General features: G+C 36.9%; 1 protein-coding gene across 1 annotated transcript; it reads left to right on the top strand.

Annotated features, from left to right (window-relative positions):
* The first annotated feature begins 14215 nt into the window (after positions 1-14215).
* LOC112173820 (probable indole-3-pyruvate monooxygenase YUCCA5) lies at positions 14216-16177 on the top strand. The gene is made up of 3 exons (XM_024311501.2): positions 14216-15065; positions 15154-15525; positions 15640-16177. The coding sequence occupies exons 1-3, from the start codon at positions 14394-14396 to the stop codon at positions 15868-15870; spliced, it is 1275 nt and encodes a 424-aa protein (XP_024167269.1). The 5' UTR covers positions 14216-14393; the 3' UTR covers positions 15871-16177.
* The last annotated feature ends 6711 nt before the right edge of the window (positions 16178-22888 follow it).

The raw sequence follows: 22888 nt of genomic DNA, 5'->3' as shown, positions 1-22888 counted from the left end.
TAGCTAGGCATTTTAGTGCATTTGTGCATTGCATGATCTCACCTTGTGAGCATGTACTTCTTTTACTATTTGCAAAAGCACATGTAAGCATATGCATGGTGAAACCATAACTTGACCAAATCGAAATTTACATTTTATTTTTGGTTATATATATTGTACTTCTCACATATATAATAATTTTACCTCATAAAAAATAAGCATGCATTAGTCAAACCATATGCTAATAATATGATAATAACAACAATTAGTCTTGACCAAAGAAACAAAAGAAAAAGAAAACCACAATTAGTATATGAAGTACCATAATGTGGGAAGGATATTTACTTATCTAAGACTTAGCAATTAACTTGAATAATTGGAAAAACCATGTGATACACACATAGGGCTTCTCAAGTGCGGATATCCGTACATTTTGTTTAGGTATGAATTTTCGGTTTTTACCCACTTTTTTATCATACATTTACATCTTAACCGTTCAGTTTTAGGTCCTAATGTATAGATCATTTCTGCAAAATTTCAGCCAATTTGATGATCGTTAAGGTATTCAAAACTGCAATTTACAACAATGAACACGAACGGTTTCGGTTTGACAGATTCGGTTCGTTCATGTAAATTGCAGTTTTTGATACCTTAACGATCATCAATTTGGCTTAAAATTTGTAGAGATGATCTATACATTAGAACCTAAAAACTGAACGGTTAAGATATAAATGTGTGATAAAAAACTGAGTAAAAACCGAAAATCCGTACCTTTTGCTTAGGTACGGATATCCACACCTGAGCAAGATTATATATATATATAGAACTTGGTGTAGATGACCTAGAAAACACCTTCAAACACATCTCATTAAGAATTACCACATGTTCACGGTTCACCTCTTGCTCTATATTCTAATCTAATCAAACAGTACTCTCACGGTCTCACCTGAACTCCGTCTCTCTTACTCACACTGACTTGGGAGACTAAATCTGTGTGTGGATATTGAGGCCGGGTTTGTGGTATAACAATAGAAGGGGGCGGCACCTAGGATAAAGAGAAGGCCAAATTAGTAGAAAATTCACATCAAAATTAATAATGTTTGTTTGAAAATAAATTGCTTAAAACATAAAAGTCCAATGCCACATGCAATGCTACGGTTGCGCCAGGTGCAATGATCCTAACATGGTATCTAGATGGCTAATTAGGAGATAACTTGACATTTACTTCATTAAACTGTTTTACCGACCCTCATCAACCGAAATTAATAAATGAAAGGAATGACCATCTATTTTCGTGTTGTTTACATTTTAATTTTGATTTCTAGGGGAAGAAACAATGAGAACATACACACCCGTAATTAATGAGGTCACCCACATTCCAAGCTCAATGATTCATTTTAAACAAACACATAGACCATGTTCTCAAACCATGTGATTAAACAAAATGCTTATTATTTGGGAATTAGGATCCTAGCTTACCAAGTGATCACAGCGTAATCCATAGTTTAGGGCACAATTCTAATTTTATTAGAGCATTTTCAATGGTATTCATACCAAAATTGGATAGCACATGCTACACACTAAAAGCTACAATGGTCTAAAAGCTAATATTTGGGTTTCTTGCAATTAAAGTACTACTAAGAAGTGGAAACAGCCTAGTTCCTCAATGAAAGCTTATAGGGTTATACCTAACAGTATATAGTAGGTATATGACTACTATAGGCCTTATTCGGTTTGTTTAATTAAGATTGTATAAATTATAATACCATTAGCTCCTCAATAGGTATATGCAGCTCCTTTCTCTCTAGAATCTTCATTTTCCCCTCAAGTTTTTCTTAGTCGAGCATTCAAAGAAGATTTCAGAAAAAGAAAAATCATAAGCAGCAATTATGTATAGAAAATTGTCCTCTTGTGCCCCATGTTAAAACAAGATTTAGGAATCGTCAAATACTTTATAAAAATGAACTTAACGACATGAAATTTCATGTAAAATAGCTACTCTTCACATTAATTAAGAACCATAACATTTAATGCAAGAACTATACGTTTGACTGAATAGAATGTCATGAATTTTTGCGTTGACCAGACTCCTAAACAAAAGTTAAGCACTAAGAGCATCTTTAGCAGACTCTCTATTTTGACTCCTTAGCTATTTTGGAGAGCATGTTTAGCTTTTTATCTATTTTAGCAGCTGCACCAGACTCCTAAGTGGCTCTCTATTATAACTTTTAGCTATCTCGCTCCTAAATATAGAGAGCGGGATGAGGCTCTCTATAATTTAAAACATTCCTTTTAAGTTATTTTATGTAATTTATAAATACATTTAAACTATTTAATCTTCATTTAAAAAATAATATAAATTCAAAACTAGTTAAAATAGAGAGCATTGATGCAGACGTAATTCTAAAGTGGCTAGCTAAAATAACTTTTTAGCTACTTTAGCTAAAATTTGACTCAAAAATGGCTAGCATTGCTAAAGATGCTCTAAGGCCTCGTTTGGTTCATGGAAATGAAAGTAATTCCTTTGTCTTTCCCATGGGAAGGGAAATGAAATTTCCCAACAACTTTCCATTCCGATATTTGGTAACGTAAGGAAAGTTATTAAAAAGTTGGTAAATAATATAATAAAATAATATGTTGTGAGTAACAAATACAAGGAAAGAAGGGGGGAAAGTGATTCCCTTAAGATTTGGAAGGAATCACTTTCCCCCTTATTTTCCCTTCCTTCAGGAAACGATTTCCTTTCCTTTTGCATCCCAAACGCAGGAAAGGAAACTTACGCAGGAAAGGAACAAGTTTCCTGTCCTAATGCTTCCTTTCCATGAACCAAACGTGGCCTAATCTCCTGGTACGTACCAATTTTATGCCTACCATAATTTATGTATTACTAAGATTTTATGTTCGAATTTATATGTACAACATATCCAAACACATGGAAGATATATTCCTTCTAGAATTAATCTATGTTCTTTTCAATATTGCTTGTATATTGGTGAGGAATTTAGTGAAGCACATGAAAGAAGAGCAAGAGAAGGTTTGAAGATCTTTCAAAATCTTTCTAATATTCTTATGTGTGTGTATAGATATTGATTCAGATTTTCTTTGTTTTATTTCATTGTGTATGTCATGTGAGGCATTTTGATAGAGCCCCAAGGCATTTAACCTCAACGGCTTGGGATTAAAATTCAGGTAGGACGCATTTGGAGCCGTGGATTTATGAGCCACTTGATTTGTGAGGTTGGGGGTTCACCCTAACGTTTGTTTTAATGATTGGGTGAGTCGGCAAGTCGATTATCATTTTTTTTTTTGCTAAACAATAATTGAGAGCTTTGAATTTGCAGTTGTGAGTGAAATGAGTGTATGAGAGATATTGATATATACTATCATTAGTACTTATTTTTTGATACTATCATACTTAAAAATATTCAACCTCTTGTAATCTTTTGGGGTCCTTGCATAATCATTAATTGGACCTAACCCTACAATTAAATTTCTATTATATATTTCCTTTCGATTCATACAAACGAAATATTGTACTTATATATTCCTTTCCTTCTGGTTGACTAAGAAGAAGTGTGAGACTACCAACTCCGAAGATGATGAGCAGTATGGAAATCGAGAGGAAGAAGCCCCATAATAAAGGTTCTAATGAAATTCTTTAGAGATAACGAATACATTGTTAACCCCTTCAAAAAAAGAAAAAGAAAAAAGAATACATTGTTAATAGATTCGTTCATTAACTTTTTTAATGAAAAATCGAGGGCTAGAGGCAAGACGGTAGCCTCCCTTCTCGATCATGTAATTCGAAGGGAAAAAAAATGATCGGGGGAGATCATTAACAGTGTAATTTATGAGTCAATAAGACTGAAATTATGCATATAACTATAGGCGGGAATTGAGAAATCAACTAATGACATATTTTTTTTTTTGAGAATAAGAAACTTTTATTAAAATAAACCAGATTACATAAAACGGGATCGACCGGTGGTGGACAAGAATTCCCCACTCTCCTCCCTAAAACCTAAACCAGTTACGGGTCCGTCATGAATGACCTCCATGAGCCGAAAGGGCCCAACCCCTAACCACCTATATCGCCCAACCTCTCGGGCTACATAGAATCCCGAGAATATCAATACTACCTCATAGACAACCGCCAGAAAAACCAACGCCCTCTTCCACACCGTGTCCCAAAGGTACCAGACCACGTGCAAGGATCGCTCGTCAGCACATTGACCATAAGATAAAACCAACAATAGACCAATTCGTCCCCAGGAAAGACACCACATCCATGGCACCTCAACTTGACCCAACCCTAGCTCAAATGAGTAGGGACATACTAACGACCAAAAAAACCTAACCAAATTACTAACCAAAAAAACTACCTTAAACAAAAGCACAAACCGGCCGCTGCAATCCTCTTCTCTTCCTCCAGGTGTTCCGCCGGCAAACCACCACCATAAATCAATCCCTTCGAGCTCGTCTCGCCGAAAAACTGCAACCCACGCAACAATCCACACCAAACCCCCTGCCGGTTTTCGATGGGATCCAGACCAAAACCACAGACCCAAACCAAAAACCGGGAAGAAATTAACTGTACCCTGTCGCCTGTTTGCTTCCACCGGCTTGAGAGCCTGAAACCACCATTGAAAGCTCCACCATCGAAGGCTCCGACTATCGACACAACGAAGAGCAGTAACCAGCCCCATACAATCCATGGTATGCCGCCGCCACGATCTGGTTGCTGGCCACCTACTCCATGTTTGCACCGTCGTCGAACCCCAATCGCCCATCAACCACGCCTGCGCAACCGCCTGAGAGGAGAGACGCATCATACAGAGCCCAGGCCAATGAAGAAAAAGCAATACCTGAAGCCACGAGACTCCACGAACCAGTCCGGCAACACCCGCCATCCGTCGATGAGGCCAGAAGCCATGGTCGACGCGGAGGCGCCGCCGGACCAGCACTGAACAATCCCCTGAGTTTCCCAAACCCTAGTTTCTGTCTCCTATTTTTGCGGAGCGTTTTTATTTCCAACGACAGAAGAGGGTTAGGGTTTGGGAAATTAGTTGAAGAATCAACTAATGACATAAGACGTTAATTGATTTTAGAAGTGATTAATTATTTACTTTGCTTTTATTTATTTATTTTTCGTTAGATATGTATTCTTTTTATAAAAGTCTTTGATAAAAATCATTTCTATCCTTTTAACTCGTTAGGTAAATATTGATATAGCATATTTGATACATAAAATAATCTTTCGTCCGGCTCAGACATTTTCAAATTCTTTGTTTGGCTCGACATTAATCTTTTCCAAGCTCAAGCTTGGCTAGGCTGGATTGATTTTTGTTTTCAAGCTCAAGCTTAGCTCGATTTGACTCAATTGGGGAATGAGTCAAAGAACTATTTAATCAATTCGAACTAAGTTTTAGTAAATGAACCGAGCACAAACATATTCAAGATGGTTCCTAAAGGTTTTACGATATGAATATGGAGGCCAGTGATTTTTACATCCTCTTTTGTGTTACAAATTATTAATCACACACTTTTTATTGTGCTAATTAGAACAATAATTAAAAGGTGTGTGATTAGCATTTTTAAAAGAAAATAAAATGGTGTGTGAATATCATTTCTCTAAATGATATATCAGTGTTCATAATAAGTTTTTATATCTTATCAAGCTTAATATTGAGTTCAAACTCCACTCAATTTTTTACATACAAAACCCAGAAGAAAAAGAACAAAAAGAAGAACCGGCCATATGTCCAGCCAAATTTACAGCCCTAATATATAACATACTCAATAAATATCTACCTTTAATTCATAGTCTTTTCACATAAAAAAAAAAAAAAAAAAATCATACTCAACAAATATATAGGACATTCTTCTTACAAGTTTACTGTCTACTCGACCTCCAAGATTAATTCCAACATGCCCTAGATAGACTTGTTCCACATATATATGCCACCTACACTTCTGTTTATTACCCTCTAATCCATGTGTGCTTCATGCTCTCCACTTGTACTAGCCACAGCCATTTCCATTCCCCAAATCACCTTTCTGCTTGGTGATGATCAATTAAGTTGTGGCATAAACTCAGCTTCCATAGCAAGTCTAGCTAGCTAATCTTAAATTAAACAAACAAATTTCGAAGCCAGTGATATGATTTCGCTTTTCTTCCAAGCACTTTTCCTTACGCGTGACTATTTTAACAAGCTATAAAGCACTAACTAATCATCGATCACCTAAAGAAAGATATTATTCCCCCATTTCCAATATTCAAACGCGGTTGCCCTAGCTAGCTTCCTTCTCAGCAACTGTAGCGCCGTCCATGGAAATATTAAACCTAGCCAAGCTCATGCATGCACATATCGATGAAAGAAAACAAACCCTAGCGAGCCAATGCAGCTAGGATCTTTCTATGAAAGAAGAGGAAAAGGCAGGGATGAATATACTAAGATGGAGCTAGAAAACAATTCCTCCCCATCATTCTAAAAGTAGAAAGTGGTACGTCCTACCTAAGCTGGCAGACCGGCAGTGGAGCATTGCAAGGCTGTTAGAATAGCTAGGGGATAACAAAGAAGCACACAGCCCTATCATCATATCAAATACTATCATATTATTATGCATGGGATATGGGATTATGTATATCCCTTTTGTATGTTTGCATTTGGAGCTTTCAGCTCTGTTTTTGCAATTTAAAAATGGCAAATAGGGTTTTGTAGTAACTTGGTAGAGTTGGGATGATGGTGGTGATGATGATACTACTCAGTCTCATTGATTTCAAAGCCAGTCTGGGATATAATATGCAGAAAACCCTAGAAAGGCCAAGCTTCTATCTATCTCCCAAAAGACCCTTCGTGAAAAGGAGAGACCCCCTCATGGAATTCTAGGCTTCAGGCACATGCTTTCCTCTCCTCCCCATGAAGTGTTTGATATTTTCTTTGATTTTCACACTGATCATATCCGAGCTAATGAGCTAGTTAGCTCCAAGTGGAGTGAGTGAGTGCAGGTGTGGGGTAGACTATGAATTTCACGGCCACCTAGCTAGCATCTATATATTTCACAGAAACCCTAACCCTAGCTTCAATCACGGTCGTGATCTTCTATCATCTTGCATATCCGTGAAGTATGTCATACCCAAAGTTTTACAGTTTTTAAAAATAATTAATTAAAACTTTTGCCTAAACAATAGTAATTTGACCTTATTTTTATTTGAGCAATACTAAAAATAATTTTTAAATATTAATATTTTCTAATATTTCAATCATCGTGTAATTCAGATCACCAAAATTTTCATCAAAACTGAAATTACGAACTTTGTATCACACAACTTTGAGAATATAGGTATTCAATTCACATTTTATTATGTATTGAAAAGAAGAAAAAGCAATGACAAAGATTTAGTTAATTGAAAGATTATAATATGTGTTTTTAAAAATTTTATACATGCAATGACGTTTGAATGAAATGCTACATGACATCGGATACACTGTATTATTAATCCACTTATGAACTTGATCACGAAAAAGTTTAAAATTCACTTTCTAGGTTGCTAGCTTCAGCCATGGGACGCATGTGAAAATGACCTTTATTCAATTTGTTACCGAAAGTAGATCCAACACATCATTTTTTCTCAAACTTCCGCGTACGTACTATGATTCTATGAACGGACCTATAGATTTTATCAAATAACATAATGTAGCTAACATAGATTCGTGCTTTGAATCTAGCTAGCTGGCTAGCTAGGTGTTCATACAATTTAATCTCCCAAAGGAATCATTTTTTTTTATCACTTAAAAACGTACTATACTAATTCCATATTCACCGGGGCAGCAGACCTTTAATTCTAGCTAGCTATAGTAACTATTAAAGATAAAAGAAAGTAATGTGCTTTCTACCTATAAACTAGGGTTTTTACTTTTCCTTCCGATGGCATGGGAAGGTTGTACTTGTACCTGTATTTTTATGTAGGGAGAATATCACAAATGGTCACTGAACTTTGACCTATTCGACACTTTGGTTATTGACTTTTCAAATACATCACTTTAGTCACTTAAGTTTAACATTGTCATTCATTTTAATACAAAAGCTTATTTTACCGTCAAAACCAGGTAAATAACACATCATTTGAGGGCATTTTCGTCAAATCGACAATGCTCAAGACTCTCTCTTCTTTCTGCATTTCTGCTCAACCCTTCAGGTCTTCATCTTGAGATAGATGTAATTTTTTTGTTCTCCTTGATCACGTAATGTAATCATCTTCTCTTTGGGTTTCCATCAATGGAGGTGTCTCAGTTAAAAATGTGTCTGATTCATGATTCTAAACTCCCAAATCTATCAGCAAGCTTACTCAAACTCATCCCAAAATCTTTCTGCAATTCGAGAACTCGGCAACGTTGAATCTGAAGCTCAGAATAGCCAAAGACCATAATCTGCATACTGATTTGCTAACCGCACTTCACTACCCGATCACAAAACTTAATAATCCGCGAGCTGATAATCTTTTGGGTCTCTCTCAAATTTAACTTTGGCTTCCTGGTAATTGGCTTCTGGGTTTTGGGGGGGATTCGTTTTCATTGATTCCGGTCCTCATCTCTTTGGTTCTAAATTTGGGTGTAATTATGAATTCATCTTTACAATATTCTATTGGATTTGATTTGTCAAAAGGGAAGTCTTCAAACTAAAGCATTCTTCATGTATCGTGAAGAAACTTGAAAATCTGAAATGGGATGAAATCTGAACATCTGTTCATTATAAAAAATAAAAAAAAGAATAAAAAATAAAAAGCTAGAAGTAATTGAATAGATTTCATTTTTTGGGTGACCTGACTAAAATACCCTTTATATTAACAGTGTGTAACAAAAGATTTAACGGTAACGACTTAAGTGAATGACAGAGTTAAACTTGAGTGACTAAAGTGATATATTTGAAAAGTCAGTGACCAAAGTGTCGAACATGTTAAAGTTCAGTGACCATTTGTGATATTCTCCCTTTTAGGTATATATCTTAATGAAAAAAAGGGGTATATATGTCATTCTCAATCATTAGTCTTATATCCGTGTGGTGCACGTATTGTTATAAAAAATATAAAAATGTGGAAGTTTCTATCACTTCTTTAAATTTTCATATTTCTATTTTATTTTTATTTTTTTAGTTTACTATAATTAATATCTCTTTTGGATAATTTTATTTTGACCTTTTATTTTTCATTCATAAAGACATTTTAAACATTTTAAAATTTGGTGCAGCCCATGAAACTAAACTCTAGGCTTTCTTTTTTATATATAGATCTTTAGATTGTGAAAACAAGCACTCATTTGTAAGCTTAATACAAATAATAATGTAAATAATCATCAAACATCGTTATGAAAAAGACCGTAGAGTTTTTAGATTGTCAAACATTGCTAGATAGAGTCTTTCTGATATTTATTTGAAACATTTTCATCTATACTGTTTTCTCCAAAGACTTAATTGTCAAAGTATTGAAACAAGAAAAAATTAGATAAAAATGAAAAAAATAGGAAACTACAATCCATTTTTCTTTACGGATATATCTATTATCTACAGATATCTGCATGGAGCGAATCATTCAAATAACTATCTACTATCATATAACTTTCTGACTTTTTTTATTTTTAATAATTTTTACTATTTGAGAAATTTTCTTATACGTGCAGAATATGTGTTTGCAAACTAATTAGCTTATTCTTAAAAAAAAAAAAAATTGTTTACGTGACATTGGAGGAGGGAAAATTCAAACTTTCTTGACTTTATCAATTTTTTTTTTTTTTTTGAGAAAAACTTATCATCGCTTCGCGTACAAATGTGTCGGACACGTGTGGGACCAACAAGGGTGCTAGCGTGGTGCGGGAAAGGTTGGCCGGGATGGGCTTTGTGGACCGGAACCAGCTTTGCAATCGCAATCCCTATGCATGGGTCTCATCTCCTCCACGTGGGAACATTTGCTTGGGGCACTTCTAATTGCCACGTAGGAAATCATGCTAGAATCTATTTTTCCAAATATTATTTTAAAGGGAATTTGCAAATTCTTTGTGGGCCAATTAAAATCAGTTTAGGATGACTTGTCACTGTCACAACATCCTAATTCCCTTTTTTATGCTTGTCTGAAAACTTCTTAATTCTTGGAAGGAAATTGACTTCTGTTCAAGTAAATCTCTATTTGTGTGTCTGATCCAAACTCTAGGTTACTTGATTTAGTGGTAATATGATTTTAATTAGAGAGAATCTCAAAGAATATCTTACAGATATCATTCATCATTTCATTGTATGATTACATTTCCTTGTACAATTCAGATCCTATGCATTGTAATCATCTATATAAAGAAGCCTCTATTATTAATGAGAACACACAGCAATTTTCTCTCAATTCTCATTTCCCTAAAACAACTTCAAGTTTTTATATCTACATTTTTATTATTCATCTCGTTAATTATAACAGAAAACATTATTAAAATATTCTTTAAGTATTAGAAATTTTTATAAAACAGATTAGCAGCTCAATCGATAATGTAAAATTAAAATTATTAAAACATACATAAAAGTTAACAAGTAAATTACTGAACTACCATAATGTGGTCAGATGACTGTCATGCCCTCATTTTAGACATAAAATATCTTAGTAACATACAAGATGTCAAGTTATCTGATACACATTTTGGTACAAAAATTTAATACATATGACATTACTCTAAATATAAAAAGGAAATATACAAAACATTAAACAATTTTTTTTTTTTTTTTTGACAAAACCCTAAACAAGTTTCTAGTTTGGAAGAAAATGTCTCTGACCCTCTCTTGAGAGGACTATCGTGAGTATCGTCAGTTATTCTCTACGGCGAGCAACGGCCACAAAACTTCTTACCTGCTTCTTTTTTCATATAGCGGCGGCGATAAAATCATTTGTCTGCCTCTCTCTTCGGGTGGAGGAGGCGTTTTTGCTGATGTTGGTGGGGATGGGGTTCTGGTTGACCGAATCTGGCATGGAGGATTTTCAATTGGCAGTGATGGTGGATCCGCTCTCTATCCAACGATCTGTGTCGGGGAAGGCTATGGTAGAGATCAGGGGTCCGATCTAAGCTTGGTAGTTTTTCAGGTTGTGCTGTGCGTCTCTGATTGGGTTCGTCCCAAACTAGGGACTGATTTCTTCATTGCTTGCGACGAAGCTCCTCCTTGGGAAGTAGACACAGTTGAGGGGGAGGAAATTGATACCTTGATGGAGGTTTCATCCAGGATCGAGGCGCTTTGGATCTCGGATGCTGGTGGAGTGGTTTGCGTTGGCGACGACGATAAACTCTTCTCTGGCGGCTGGACGGAGGCTGTGGAAGATGGAGGTTGGTCTTGGTTGGTGGCTTAGGCCTCCAAGTCTTCTTTAGGCTAGGGTTCCTTGTGGGTTGTTTTGTTTTGTATTGGTGGGCTCGGTGGTTCACTGCCCATCAACAAAATGGCTTTTTGTTTATTTTATTGTTGTTCATGATTCCTCTTTTCATGGTGGAGGGCGAGGCTGTGTAGATGGTGGAGTCTGCTACTGTAGAGAGTAAAGGGGAAGGTGTTATGTCACCTTCTGCTGATAATTTAATTCTTATTTGGGTCGCAAAAACCAGAGCTTTAGTTGGTTCCATCTTATGTATGCTTCGATGTTTTTTTTGTTTTTGTTAGAATAAAGGTGCGTGGATTTTCTAAAAGGTGGGTGTACTGGGGATTTTCGGGATCTTTATTTTTCTAGAATAGGGATTTAGAAGGTTTTGAGGAACAATTCTTTTTGTCGACCCCATAGGGGTGTTTTGTTTTTGTACTGCTTGCTGAATTTAATGAAAGAGCTGACCTATTTCGATCAAAAGAAAGTTTCTAGTTTGGAATATGCATAACTAAAAATTAAAGAAAGTAAGTAGTATTAATTGGTCTAGAATATCTAGCGATCCTCGGGTAAAGCTATGGTATGTTAACAGTTCTTATACATCAACTATTTTTACCACTTTAAGGACTCATATTACCACTTTGAAGACTAATATTACTATTTTGAGGACTCATATGGTAAATTAAGAAAATTTACCACTTTAAGGACTCATGTTACCACTTTGAGGACTAATATTACTATTTTGAGGACTCCTGTGGTAACTAAGAAAATTTACCACTTTAAGGACTCATGTTACTACTTTGAGGACTAATATTACTATTTTGAGAACTCATTTTACCACTTTTAAGGCAATTGTATGCATGCCATACGTTAACACATTGTAGAATTTTCCACTCAATGAACATCAGAACATGCACATCAAATCAAACTCCCTACTATAGATCATTCATATTACCATTTTGTTGTGGCTACTTAGTTTTGATACATATGTTTCGGCCTATAATATTTTTATGGAACTCAGATCATAATATATGATTCAATTTTTATGAACAAAAGTATTTATTTTAACAAATTTAGTTTCAGTGTCAAATACAAATAGTCTGATTAAAGCTTAATGTAAACTAATTTAGTGTTAACTGATTGATGTATTTGGAGTCACATTTCTTTTTTATTTGAAATGAAATTGATATCATGAGAATCAATAGCCGTTGGCTAGTGTCTAACATGTATTTGAATAGGACAACAGACATGAAAATCCTGAAACTCTATCAAGTAAATACAACTTATTACAAATCTATGTTGAGCTCGCTACTTTCGCGTGTTTATAAACAAAAAACAACTCCATATTTTTTAGGGAAAAAATCATTGACTAGCCTCTCATTAACCTGCACGCAATTGTGGTACCAACAAAACGCTACTTCCTAGCAAACAAATAGGAGTAACTCCTTATCCATAAGCCATTTGAAATAAGTAAACCAATCATATTCTAGATATTTACCAACTCCTGTAGAAGTCATGATTCGAAAAGATTGGTACTTGACAACCATATATCGACCCAAAATGCACAATAAGGTCTAACTCTTATGGGAGACCCGCCCAAGTCACGAAGTGATAAATAAGGGTGGCAAGATATCCTCCTTGAAAGCCTACAAAATACGCTAACCCATATTTGAGCCCAAGCCCAAACACAAGCAAAGTTAGCAAAAGCACGAGCGACCATCTTCTACCAAGTTGTTGCCGCCGCCGTCAAGCCTTCCGGTGGCCAATCCTCCAGCTCAACATCAGTCGTCGAACTTTGGATTTGCCCACCACTTGAGCAGAATATACGAAAGCCTAGCCTCAGCCGGCAAAAAAAACTTGCCGCTATGTAGCACCTCAACCTGCTTCCCAATGCTACTGCTTCAACAAACATCAATCATCGGTATGACCACACAAGACCAGCCATAATCAGGGGGTGAATGCTTTCTGCTGATTTGCTACCTGCTGACTTTTTTTTGACTTTGTCAAGGGGAACCCAAAGGCTTCCTAGGCCCAAGATAAACCCCTTCGGCGCATGTGAAATGCTCCAACTATGCATTGCAGCATAGTGCCTGGCCACTTTGACAGCTTCGGGATTCGAACCTAGGTTGGAGAGCACACCCAACTAGGCAAGAACCACTAGACCACTTGCAGTGGTTCTACCTGCTGACTTTAGCATGCCTTCAAAGGAGCAGTTTGAGATCAAAGACAACTAGTCTCGCCGCCTAATCGAATTCAACCACCGCAACTCTAGTCTACGCATTAAGAACGAAACCCTATACAACTTCACTTGGCCTAGACCAACACTGGACACGATCGCCCAATCGGGCACCGCCGTTGTTTTGCATAGTTTTTTTTTTTAGAGTCACTTATTTAAGTAAATCTTAAAAAAAAAAAAAACCACGTCCAAATAGAGTTTGATTTCTATATATATTTTGAGATATTATTCTCTATAATTGTTAATTTTATAAGTCAAAATCATTAAAATGCATACCTTCAAGGATGATTGAAGCGTCTTCCTAACATTACTTATTTCCTACATACCTATTTCCACAAAAATAAAGCAAACACAAAGAATCTCTATTAAAAAGCTCTTCATCTCTTGTGGTGGTGAAAAGTGAAAACTATCCCAAGAAAAGAATAATCCCAATAAAATAATTCCAAAAAAAAATGCTCAAGTCTCTGAATATTATAGTCCAAAAATAATGTTGTAAGATCTAATAATATAATGTTGGAAATATTGAGTATTATTAAAAAACACAAAAGGCAGCCCAGCATCAACTTCACACACTAGTATCACATGCATCCTTCTATTTAAGCACCCTCACCCTTCATCTCCCTCCAAACCAAACCAAACTCAACAATCATCTACTTCTCTCTAACAGACCTCCTCATTTGCAAAACCTCAAAATCTCTCACAATATATTCTCTAATTTTCTTCTTCAACAACAACAACAGCAACCACTTCAAACTTGAAAACCCATCACTCATTTCCTTTGAGATACCTACTTCTTTGATCAACATGGAGAACTTGTTTCGCTTAGTGGATCATGAGGATTTCTTTGCTCGCCGTTGCATCATGGTCAACGGACCAGTCATAGTTGGAGCTGGTCCATCTGGCTTGGCAACGGCAGCTTGCCTCAGGGATCAAGGAGTCCCATTCGAAGTCCTTGAAAGAGCCGAGTGCATAGCCTCACTGTGGCAAAAACGCACCTATGACAGGCTCAAGCTTCATCTTCCCAAGGCATTTTGCCAACTCCCTAAACTTCCATTCCCTCAGGATTTCCCTGAGTATCCAACAAAGAGACAATTCATCGACTACCTTGAATCATACGCCAAACACTTTGAAATCAACCCAAAATTCAACTCCTCCGTCCAATCAGCCCGCTACGACGAGACCAGCGGTTTCTGGAGGGTCAAGACAGTTTCAACAACCGGGTCAACCCGATCAGAGGTCGAGTACATCTGCAGGTGGCTCATAGTTGCCACCGGCGAAAATGCCGAGTGTGTGGTGCCTGACATCGACGGACTCAGCGAGTTTGGCGGCGAAGTTGTCCACGCTTGTGAGTACAAGTCCGGCGAGAAGTACAAGGGACAGAAAGTACTTGTCGTCGGTTGTGGAAATTCCGGCATGGAACTCTCTCTTGACCTCTGCAACCACAATGCCTCCCCTTCCATGGTCGTTAGAAGCTCGGTAAGTACTTGAGACAATATAGTAACTCTGATAAACTGAAGTTAAATAATTTGGGAGCGGTTTCTAATAAGCTTCTGCTCTGTTTCAGGTTCATGTCTTGCCAAGAGAAATCTATGGAAAATCGACATTCGAGTTGGCGGTCTTTTTGCTAAAATGGCTACCAGTCTGGTTAGCTGACAAGCTCCTCCTACTTCTCTCATGGTTGATACTCGGAAGCATCGAGAAATACGGGCTCAACAGGCCTTCCGTAGGCCCATTGGAGCTAAAGAACACACAAGGAAAGACCCCTGTTCTTGACATTGGAGCACTAGACAAAATCAAGTCCGGTGGTATCAAAGTCGTTCCCGGAATCAAGAGATTCTCATACGGCCGCGTTGAGCTTGTCGACGGCGAAGTTCTTGACATTGATTCAGTTGTTCTAGCTACAGGATACCGCAGCAATGTTCCTTCTTGGCTACAGGTGAGAAAAAGTTTCGAAAAACTTGTTGTTTTTGTCTGTTTGCTTGCTTGCAAAGAAGCTTAGTAACTTTGAAAGTGCAAAGATACTAATCTTTAATTTGGTTATTGTTTACAGGAAGGTGAATTTTTCTCCAAGAACGGATTCCCAAAGCAGCCATTCCCACAGGGCTGGAAAGGAAATGCCGGACTCTATGCAGTCGGGTTCACAAGGAGAGGGCTCTCTGGTGCTTCATGTGACGCCATGAGAATAGCACAAGATATTGGAAACGTCTGGAAATGCGAAACGAAACAGAACAAGAAGAGAACCACCGCTGGCCATAGACGATGCATTTCCCAGACGTTCTAAACAGTTCAGATTAACCATTCATTGACTGACTCAGTGCTTAGTTAACCTCAAATTCATGGTGTGAAGAAAGTTTAAAAGAAAAAAAGAAAAAAAGAAAAAAGAACAAAAAAATTACTGTATATCATATACAAAGAAAAGAAACAGACAGATTAGTACAGGGACAGCCCTCTCCAAAATTTTGTACAGTGTTTGGGCATTCTGTAAACTGAGGATGATGACTCTTTTTCTTCTTCTTTCTTTTTTCAGTTCCATACAGTTCTTTTGTACTATAATCCAATGATCGATTTCAATCGCAAAGTTACTTGTTTGTCTCTCCATTTTTTGGTACATAGTTTAAACTTTCACTGTTTCAATCATTTAATTTCAAGTGTTCATCTGAGATATTCATCCTCTACTCTCCATCTGCTCTTCAATTTTCATGTGCTAAGGTTCCCCATGAACCAAGATGTTCTGACTCCGATCATACCAGCAATAATACACTAGATCCGATAAGAATAATTACTTAAAGTATATAGATAAGAATAATTACTTAAAGTATACAGTTCTAAAGTTTAGTGCTGCATTAGCATAATACACCATCTTTCTCCCAAACCCATTAAAGAAAAAGTCCACTAATCCAACGCCTGAGATTGGCAAGTTGTTGCTAGCATCTATCATCAGACGGGTAGGACCCATTTTAGACAACGCAATTCAACTCCACCATACCCACTCTACCTTCATTTTCTCATTCCTCTCTCCCCCTCTTTGAGATGAATAGCCTAATTCCAATATTACCATTCTCTTTAATATTGTTAACTTAAGGTTGACCCTATTTATGCTGAAATAAACAATGTCTTTAAGCTTCTGTTGCATTGCACATGGATATATCATAGAGCCCAAACTTCATGACAATTACAGTTGAGTCCTCTCTGTAGAGCATAATCAGAAGCTTGGATACAGTTCAAAACGTCTGAGTGATAACTTGTCATGATGCACATAATGTCATTAGTGGAAGTTAAACCTAACTAAGCAGATAGCTATGTAGTTAGGATTCGGATCCTCTGAAGTGAATAAGTCATGAAGTTTGTAAAGTTAGGCTTTGCATGCCCCTGATTGACTGATTGTGTCATAATGGCACAGACGTGAGTTAGTTATTTACTAATTCTACACCTAGCAAAAGTACCCAAACTCGTTTCATCCACAAAAATTTGGTATGAAAATAGGTGCCCAACTATCTCATTTTCATGCCTTATATAGTTCCTACACATTCCAGGCTTCAAGCATTTCAGTCAACACAAATATGAACCCCATTAAACTCGACTCAATTAATCTACAAGAGATACATTGATTCAGTTTGATAAATAGAAACATGTTGGCTGTCAAACCAAACTAATTGTTGAGTTTTTCTACATAAAAACAAATGATATGATACAGACTTTGACAGTGTCATGAAGATGGTACAATCACTTTTCTTAAACAGCTTCTTTGACTGCCAGAATTATCACAATTGAACTTGTGAAGATAACAGTTCAAACAATCCCAATCTGTACCTGTTATCAAATAGTTAAAGTTCTAACATTGGCATCAGATCGATGTTATGTGAATTTAGGTATGCCTGTTAATTAAATGACATGCATGATCTGCAAAATGAAGTATTTGAAAATCACAGAAGCTTATCCATCGAGTACAAAATAGAGACTAGAAAACATAAGTCTTTTTTCATCACCTCACAAAATAGAGACTAGAAAACATCCCACATGAGTACCCCATGCTGCTCATTAAAAATTTTCCAAGAGGGTTTTCAACTTAGTAATGCTACCACAAACTCAAATTAGCAACTGGGTTTCCTTCAAAACCAGACTGAGAATCCAGCACACTATAAATTCTTTTTATTTTTATTCTTTCCTGTGTGTATTTTCCAACCCCTTGTTCTATGGAGAGACATTTTCTCAGAAACATTAAAAGTAACACGTGGGAGGGTCAGAGTTTTCATTGCCACTATTTCCATCTGAAAAGGGCCCAATTTCTTCTGCTTACAGAAACCATTCCAATATGTAACTAAGAATTTGCTGCTTACACATGTTGTGTCTACTGCACACTGGGTTTGGTGGCCCTAAAGATCATTTGTAGGATCTCAGTCTTAAAGTAAAACATGCATACATCAATGGAGATGCAACACTTCATTTGGACTATAATCTTTTCTGAAAACTCAATAATGCAATGAAAAAATATTTAATGTGATAACTGATAGAAAAATTAAACCGCTTCTTTCGATCCCACCGAGAATAAGCAAATCAGGGTTTTGTCCAGGACCCAACTAACTATTTTTAAACTCTCTAAAGATACTATTGCCTCACTAACTTTAGCTGCCATGTATTGGTTTAGTACTTATTTTAAGTGCAATATTGTGTTGTCTGGTGCAAGGGTTTTGCTGGAATTAATGCACAATTGATCGTAAACATGCTGTCACATCCCTACTGCATATTCATTCTTCTCATGATTTCTTTTTCTATAATCATAATAAGAAACATTTCTTTCTATATATCCCACACTAATCTCACTAATATATTCTACTTACTTTTCATCAAATGCCTTCCGGCCTCACCCATAGAAGTATAGAACTACTTTTTTGTCTATATCCAAATTTTGGTTAGCAATGGTGGCTCCTAGTTTCCAGGACATTGATTTTGACTAGACCTCTGTACGTAAGAGTGTCAGACAATTATACAACAAACATGGTTATGAGTTATGAGCATGTTAGATATATAGACAAACTAAAACCTCTTAAACTTAGGGTGCAACCTCCAACTTAATTGCCACCATGAGTGAAGCCCATCCTTTTCTCCTTTCTTGTATTGCAAGGTGGGACATATTTACACTAGTGTTTACACATTGAAGAAGAATGCAAGTCTTTTGGAGTGTATGACCCTGCAGTTAAGTCTTCTTCTGTGGAAATTACATGTCTTGCTGTATATACAGTCAGTGTCTAAGAGAGAATTCACAACTGAGTTCTCACCATTTTTCAAGCCTTCACTTCGAAATTCAGCACCAAACAAATATGAATATCTGATCAGCATAGTAGTATAACCCTTGAAATTCAAAACTAAAACAGTAGAATGTATCTGATGAACCTGTAATTTAAGGGAAAACAGATATGGGAAATAGGGGCACATTGTGTTGTGAAAGCAGATTTGTTTGAAGATTCTACACTTGTGGAAGAACTGAGATTATTTATGAAATGATGATATGCATGAAGTGTTGACTGACATGCATGTATGGTGACAGAATTATAAATGGGTTCTCACCATTTTGTAATCTTGACTTTGATTTAATTAATAGGTCAATCTATGTCTGAGGAAGCTGCAGATGTTGAAAATAGGTGCATTGATTGTGTTGTGAAAGCAGCAGAAACAGTATATGAATCACAGGTTTTGAAGAACCTACATATATTCAGGAGATTTAGACATGTAAATACCACTAACCAGGAGACAAGTATGAATCCCTCAAGTTATTAATAGGCATAATTGACAAGAACCTGCACTAATAGTGAAACATGTGTTGTAAAAAATATGGGACGGAATTTCTGTAAAATAAAAACACAAAATAACATGGTAATATCTTGGGAAATAAGAATAATAATATAGATAAGAAAATGAAATAAAGTAAGAAAATAATATAATATAATATATAGGTTTTATATATAGAAAAACTTATCGAGTCGAGGCGTGTAAGAGCACTGTCCTAAGAGAAGATTCGTCCCCTACTGCACAGGGTTGACTGACGAACTTCTCCCAAGATACAACAACTCTTCGAGCTCCGTCGTGCAGCTAAGAAGCCCCATTGAACCTTTATCACCTGTGCACTCAAAATAGTATATACTTAAAATAGATATATGTATAATATGAAGAGGACTTTAGATAGCTAGGGTGTTGTGCTAGAGTGGTTGCATGATGGTGGAGTGCCTTTTCTTCTCATGATATCCCTCCTATGTATCCGACCATCTCGACATTTCATATCCGACAATATGTCCAACCACACATGCCTTCCAACTCTAGCCATGTACCCTTATATAGGCCACACTAACCATGACCGTAATTAGCCTCATAAACCATATAACGGTTAAATAATAATCATATATTTAAAATATAAAACTGTTAAACCATAAATAGAGAAATAAACACAAAATAAAAATAACCCCCAAAACAAATAAAGAAATAAATAAAATATATTTTAATTTTAAATCATAAAATTTCCAACAACATGATCATCCACAGTGGCTTCTTTCTCTTCTGCACTGTGTGAAAATGTGCAGGTATTTCTGTTTGCATTCTTTTGACCCTTTATTCAGGACACTTGGTCAACTAGACTACTACGTACAGTCTGTGAAAAGCTGTCTATGTTTTTGTTTTTCGTTTTGGTATAAAACTCATTTCTAATGACAAAATTAGGATTCATACTCGAGACTTTGGATGTAGAGACCGGTGAATCTCTTAACTATTAAAGTTACAAAGGTCAACAACAAACTCAGTGCTTAATAATATCAACATATGGTGACTATTCCTAGTTTCCAGGACCTTGATTGTGACTACACCTCCCTAGCTAATTTGTCACTTGTCAGACTCATCGATCTATTCTTCTTAGAGAGACCAGAGTCCAACAACCAAACATTATGAAATGTGTGCTGAACAATGGAGGTAAAACCGCCGTAAAACAACTCAGATGGTTATGAGTTATGAGCATGTTGGATAGACAGACTCAAAGGGACTTCAACTGAGGATGCAACCTCTAACTAGGCACCTTGAGCTGGCAGCCCAATTTTTTGTTGTCCAAGTTGGGACACAATACTGCCATATCTACAATTCATTCAACACGATATACCATGAGTAAGATTGCTCCTAGCTAGGTGGACCATGCATGTACGCAGATGAGGAGCTAGACCAAGCCCACTGCAACCCTAGACCTGAAACCACCCAGCAGTCTCGATGTCAAGCACGGAACTAGGGGTGTGTAAGGTGTGCTGTAGCCCACCCCAACTTTTTGATTAAAAAATAATAATATATATATATATATATATATATGTATTATTAGCAGCACTCTTAAAAAATAAAGTTATATATACATCATCAAACAAAAAGTTAACAAATAGCGTTCATTTTTTTCCATCTCTCTGTAGTGAACTATTGGCTTAGAAAGTGACTGCTCTAAACCTTAATCGCTCTCTTCTCTTTATTGTCATGAACTCTGCAACTCCACAAGGAGCACCAAAGCACCCAATAACCTTATTGATTTAGCAATCCCCAGGTATTAGAGTTTAAATTTTGTTCTAATACAAATTTTTTTGAGACATTAGGATTAAAATTTAGGTTATGAATTGGGGATTTCAAGATTTATTTTCAGTACTTCATTTTTCTTGTTGTAATTGTTAGCAAGTAGTCAAAAATATTGGATTTGTTTTATTGATGCATAGGGAAAGATATTGAATTTAATTTATTGACGCCCAATTATTCAAAATAGTGGCGAATTTGTTTAAAAAGTTGACTGTTGAGAGTTGAGCAATTGTTTAGATGTGTTTTAACAAGTGTTACGCAATTGAGAAAACAGAGGTTGCATATACCTTAAAAGGAACAAACAGAAACATAAAAGATATTAATGTAAAGTTGAAACCCTACCTTAGGGTTTCATGCATATTGGCGGCGGTGTTTGACTGCTGTTCGCTTGGTCTAGGCTGGACGAGGCTGTTCTCTAGGCGATCTCATCGGTGCGTGGAGCGAGAGTTGAAAGGTTGCTTTCGCTGTTGTTAGCCGGTGAAGGTTGCGAGTCTGGGTTTGTCAGATAGCTCGCTGGCGAGGGTAGAGCGCGGAGGTGTGGTCGTTTCGGTGGCTGCGCCGTCTGTGTGGCAAGAGGATCGGGACCAGATCGAAGGCTAGGTGTTAACTGCAGATTGAAGGCTGGGAGTGGATCGTTCGTGCTTCTGCCTGGGGCTTAACTGCAGGGCATGGATAGTCGGCGATCTCTGCTTGAACTGTTTCTGCCGAATCTGATGGTGCGGTGGATCGGGCGACCACTAGAGGGACGAAAAGTGGCAGCAGCAACCTGGGCTGTTGTCCTTTTTGCTCGGGCCTGGGCCTGGGTCTAACCTTGGGCTAATGGGCTCCATGTTGTGGGCCAGTAGGGAGGGTGCCATGACACCCTCATTCATTATTTAGTGCTTTGGGCTGGCCCGGCTTGAGAGCTTGACCTCCTTGGGCGATGTTGGGCTTTTACGGTCTCTCAAGTGCCAGTCATAACTCAGATCATGGTTCTCAGGACTTGGTAATTATCTCGAGTTTGACTGGAGAAAGCGGCTTATGGGTGAGGAATTGGCTCCTATTTGTTTGCTGGGAACTAGCTTTCTATTTTGTACCACAATTGCGTGATTGGGGGATGGTTGGCTAGAAGATGATTTTGCCTCAGAAGACACGGAGTTGTTCTTTGTGTATGAGTCCACTTAAAAGTGGGCTCCATTTGACTTGTAATGAGTTTGCAGTACTTAGATAGGAGCTTAGTTATTAACCCGCCATTTTTCTGTCTTTAAGGGTTTGCATGTAGACTCTGGATTTTAGCTGGTCATCTAATGCAATGAACCTTCTATTTCAAAAAGTGTTATGCAATTGAAATATTCTTTCAAAACAAGGTAAACTCTGCCAGATTTTTTTTTTTTTTAAATAATTTCTTGACAGCATAAGGTAAATCTAGCCCACTCCAATTTTAATTCCTGGTACCGTCCCTGGCCTTGAGTCTATGTCTCTATTATTCGTTGCATGATATTGTGACAGAACTCAATAACTCATAACCCCCATGTTAGAGGTTTTTACTTTGGTATTAATATGTGAAGACCTTAAATGTGATTTACATATTATCAGAGATGGAGCTGGGACTGAAAACTAAGGTGAGCTTAATATATGTAAACAATAAGTTGGATTTAGCTTTTTTTTGTTTTAAAGGCTTCTGTTACTTTTACATGCGTTTAAGCGTTTTAAAGGCTTGTGTTGAGCCATTT

The sequence above is a fragment of the Rosa chinensis genome, chromosome 6, assembly GCF_002994745.2.
Source record: "Rosa chinensis cultivar Old Blush chromosome 6, RchiOBHm-V2, whole genome shotgun sequence".
In the NCBI taxonomy this organism is placed as follows: Eukaryota; Viridiplantae; Streptophyta; class Magnoliopsida; order Rosales; family Rosaceae; genus Rosa; species Rosa chinensis.
Note: the sequence above shows the minus strand (reverse complement) of the source record. Positions and strands in the feature narration are given on the sequence as shown.

Excerpts from the sequence above, each read along its gene's own strand:
- LOC112173820 (XM_024311501.2), top strand. The coding sequence starts at position 14,394 with ATGGAGAACTTGTTTCGCTTAGTGGATCATGAGGATTTCTTTGCTCGC. Across the intron at positions 15,066-15,153 it reads CCATGGTCGTTAGAAGCTCG|GTTCATGTCTTGCCAAGAGA; the intron begins GTAAGTACTTGA and ends GCTCTGTTTCAG. Across the intron at positions 15,526-15,639 it reads ATGTTCCTTCTTGGCTACAG|GAAGGTGAATTTTTCTCCAA; the intron begins GTGAGAAAAAGT and ends TATTGTTTACAG.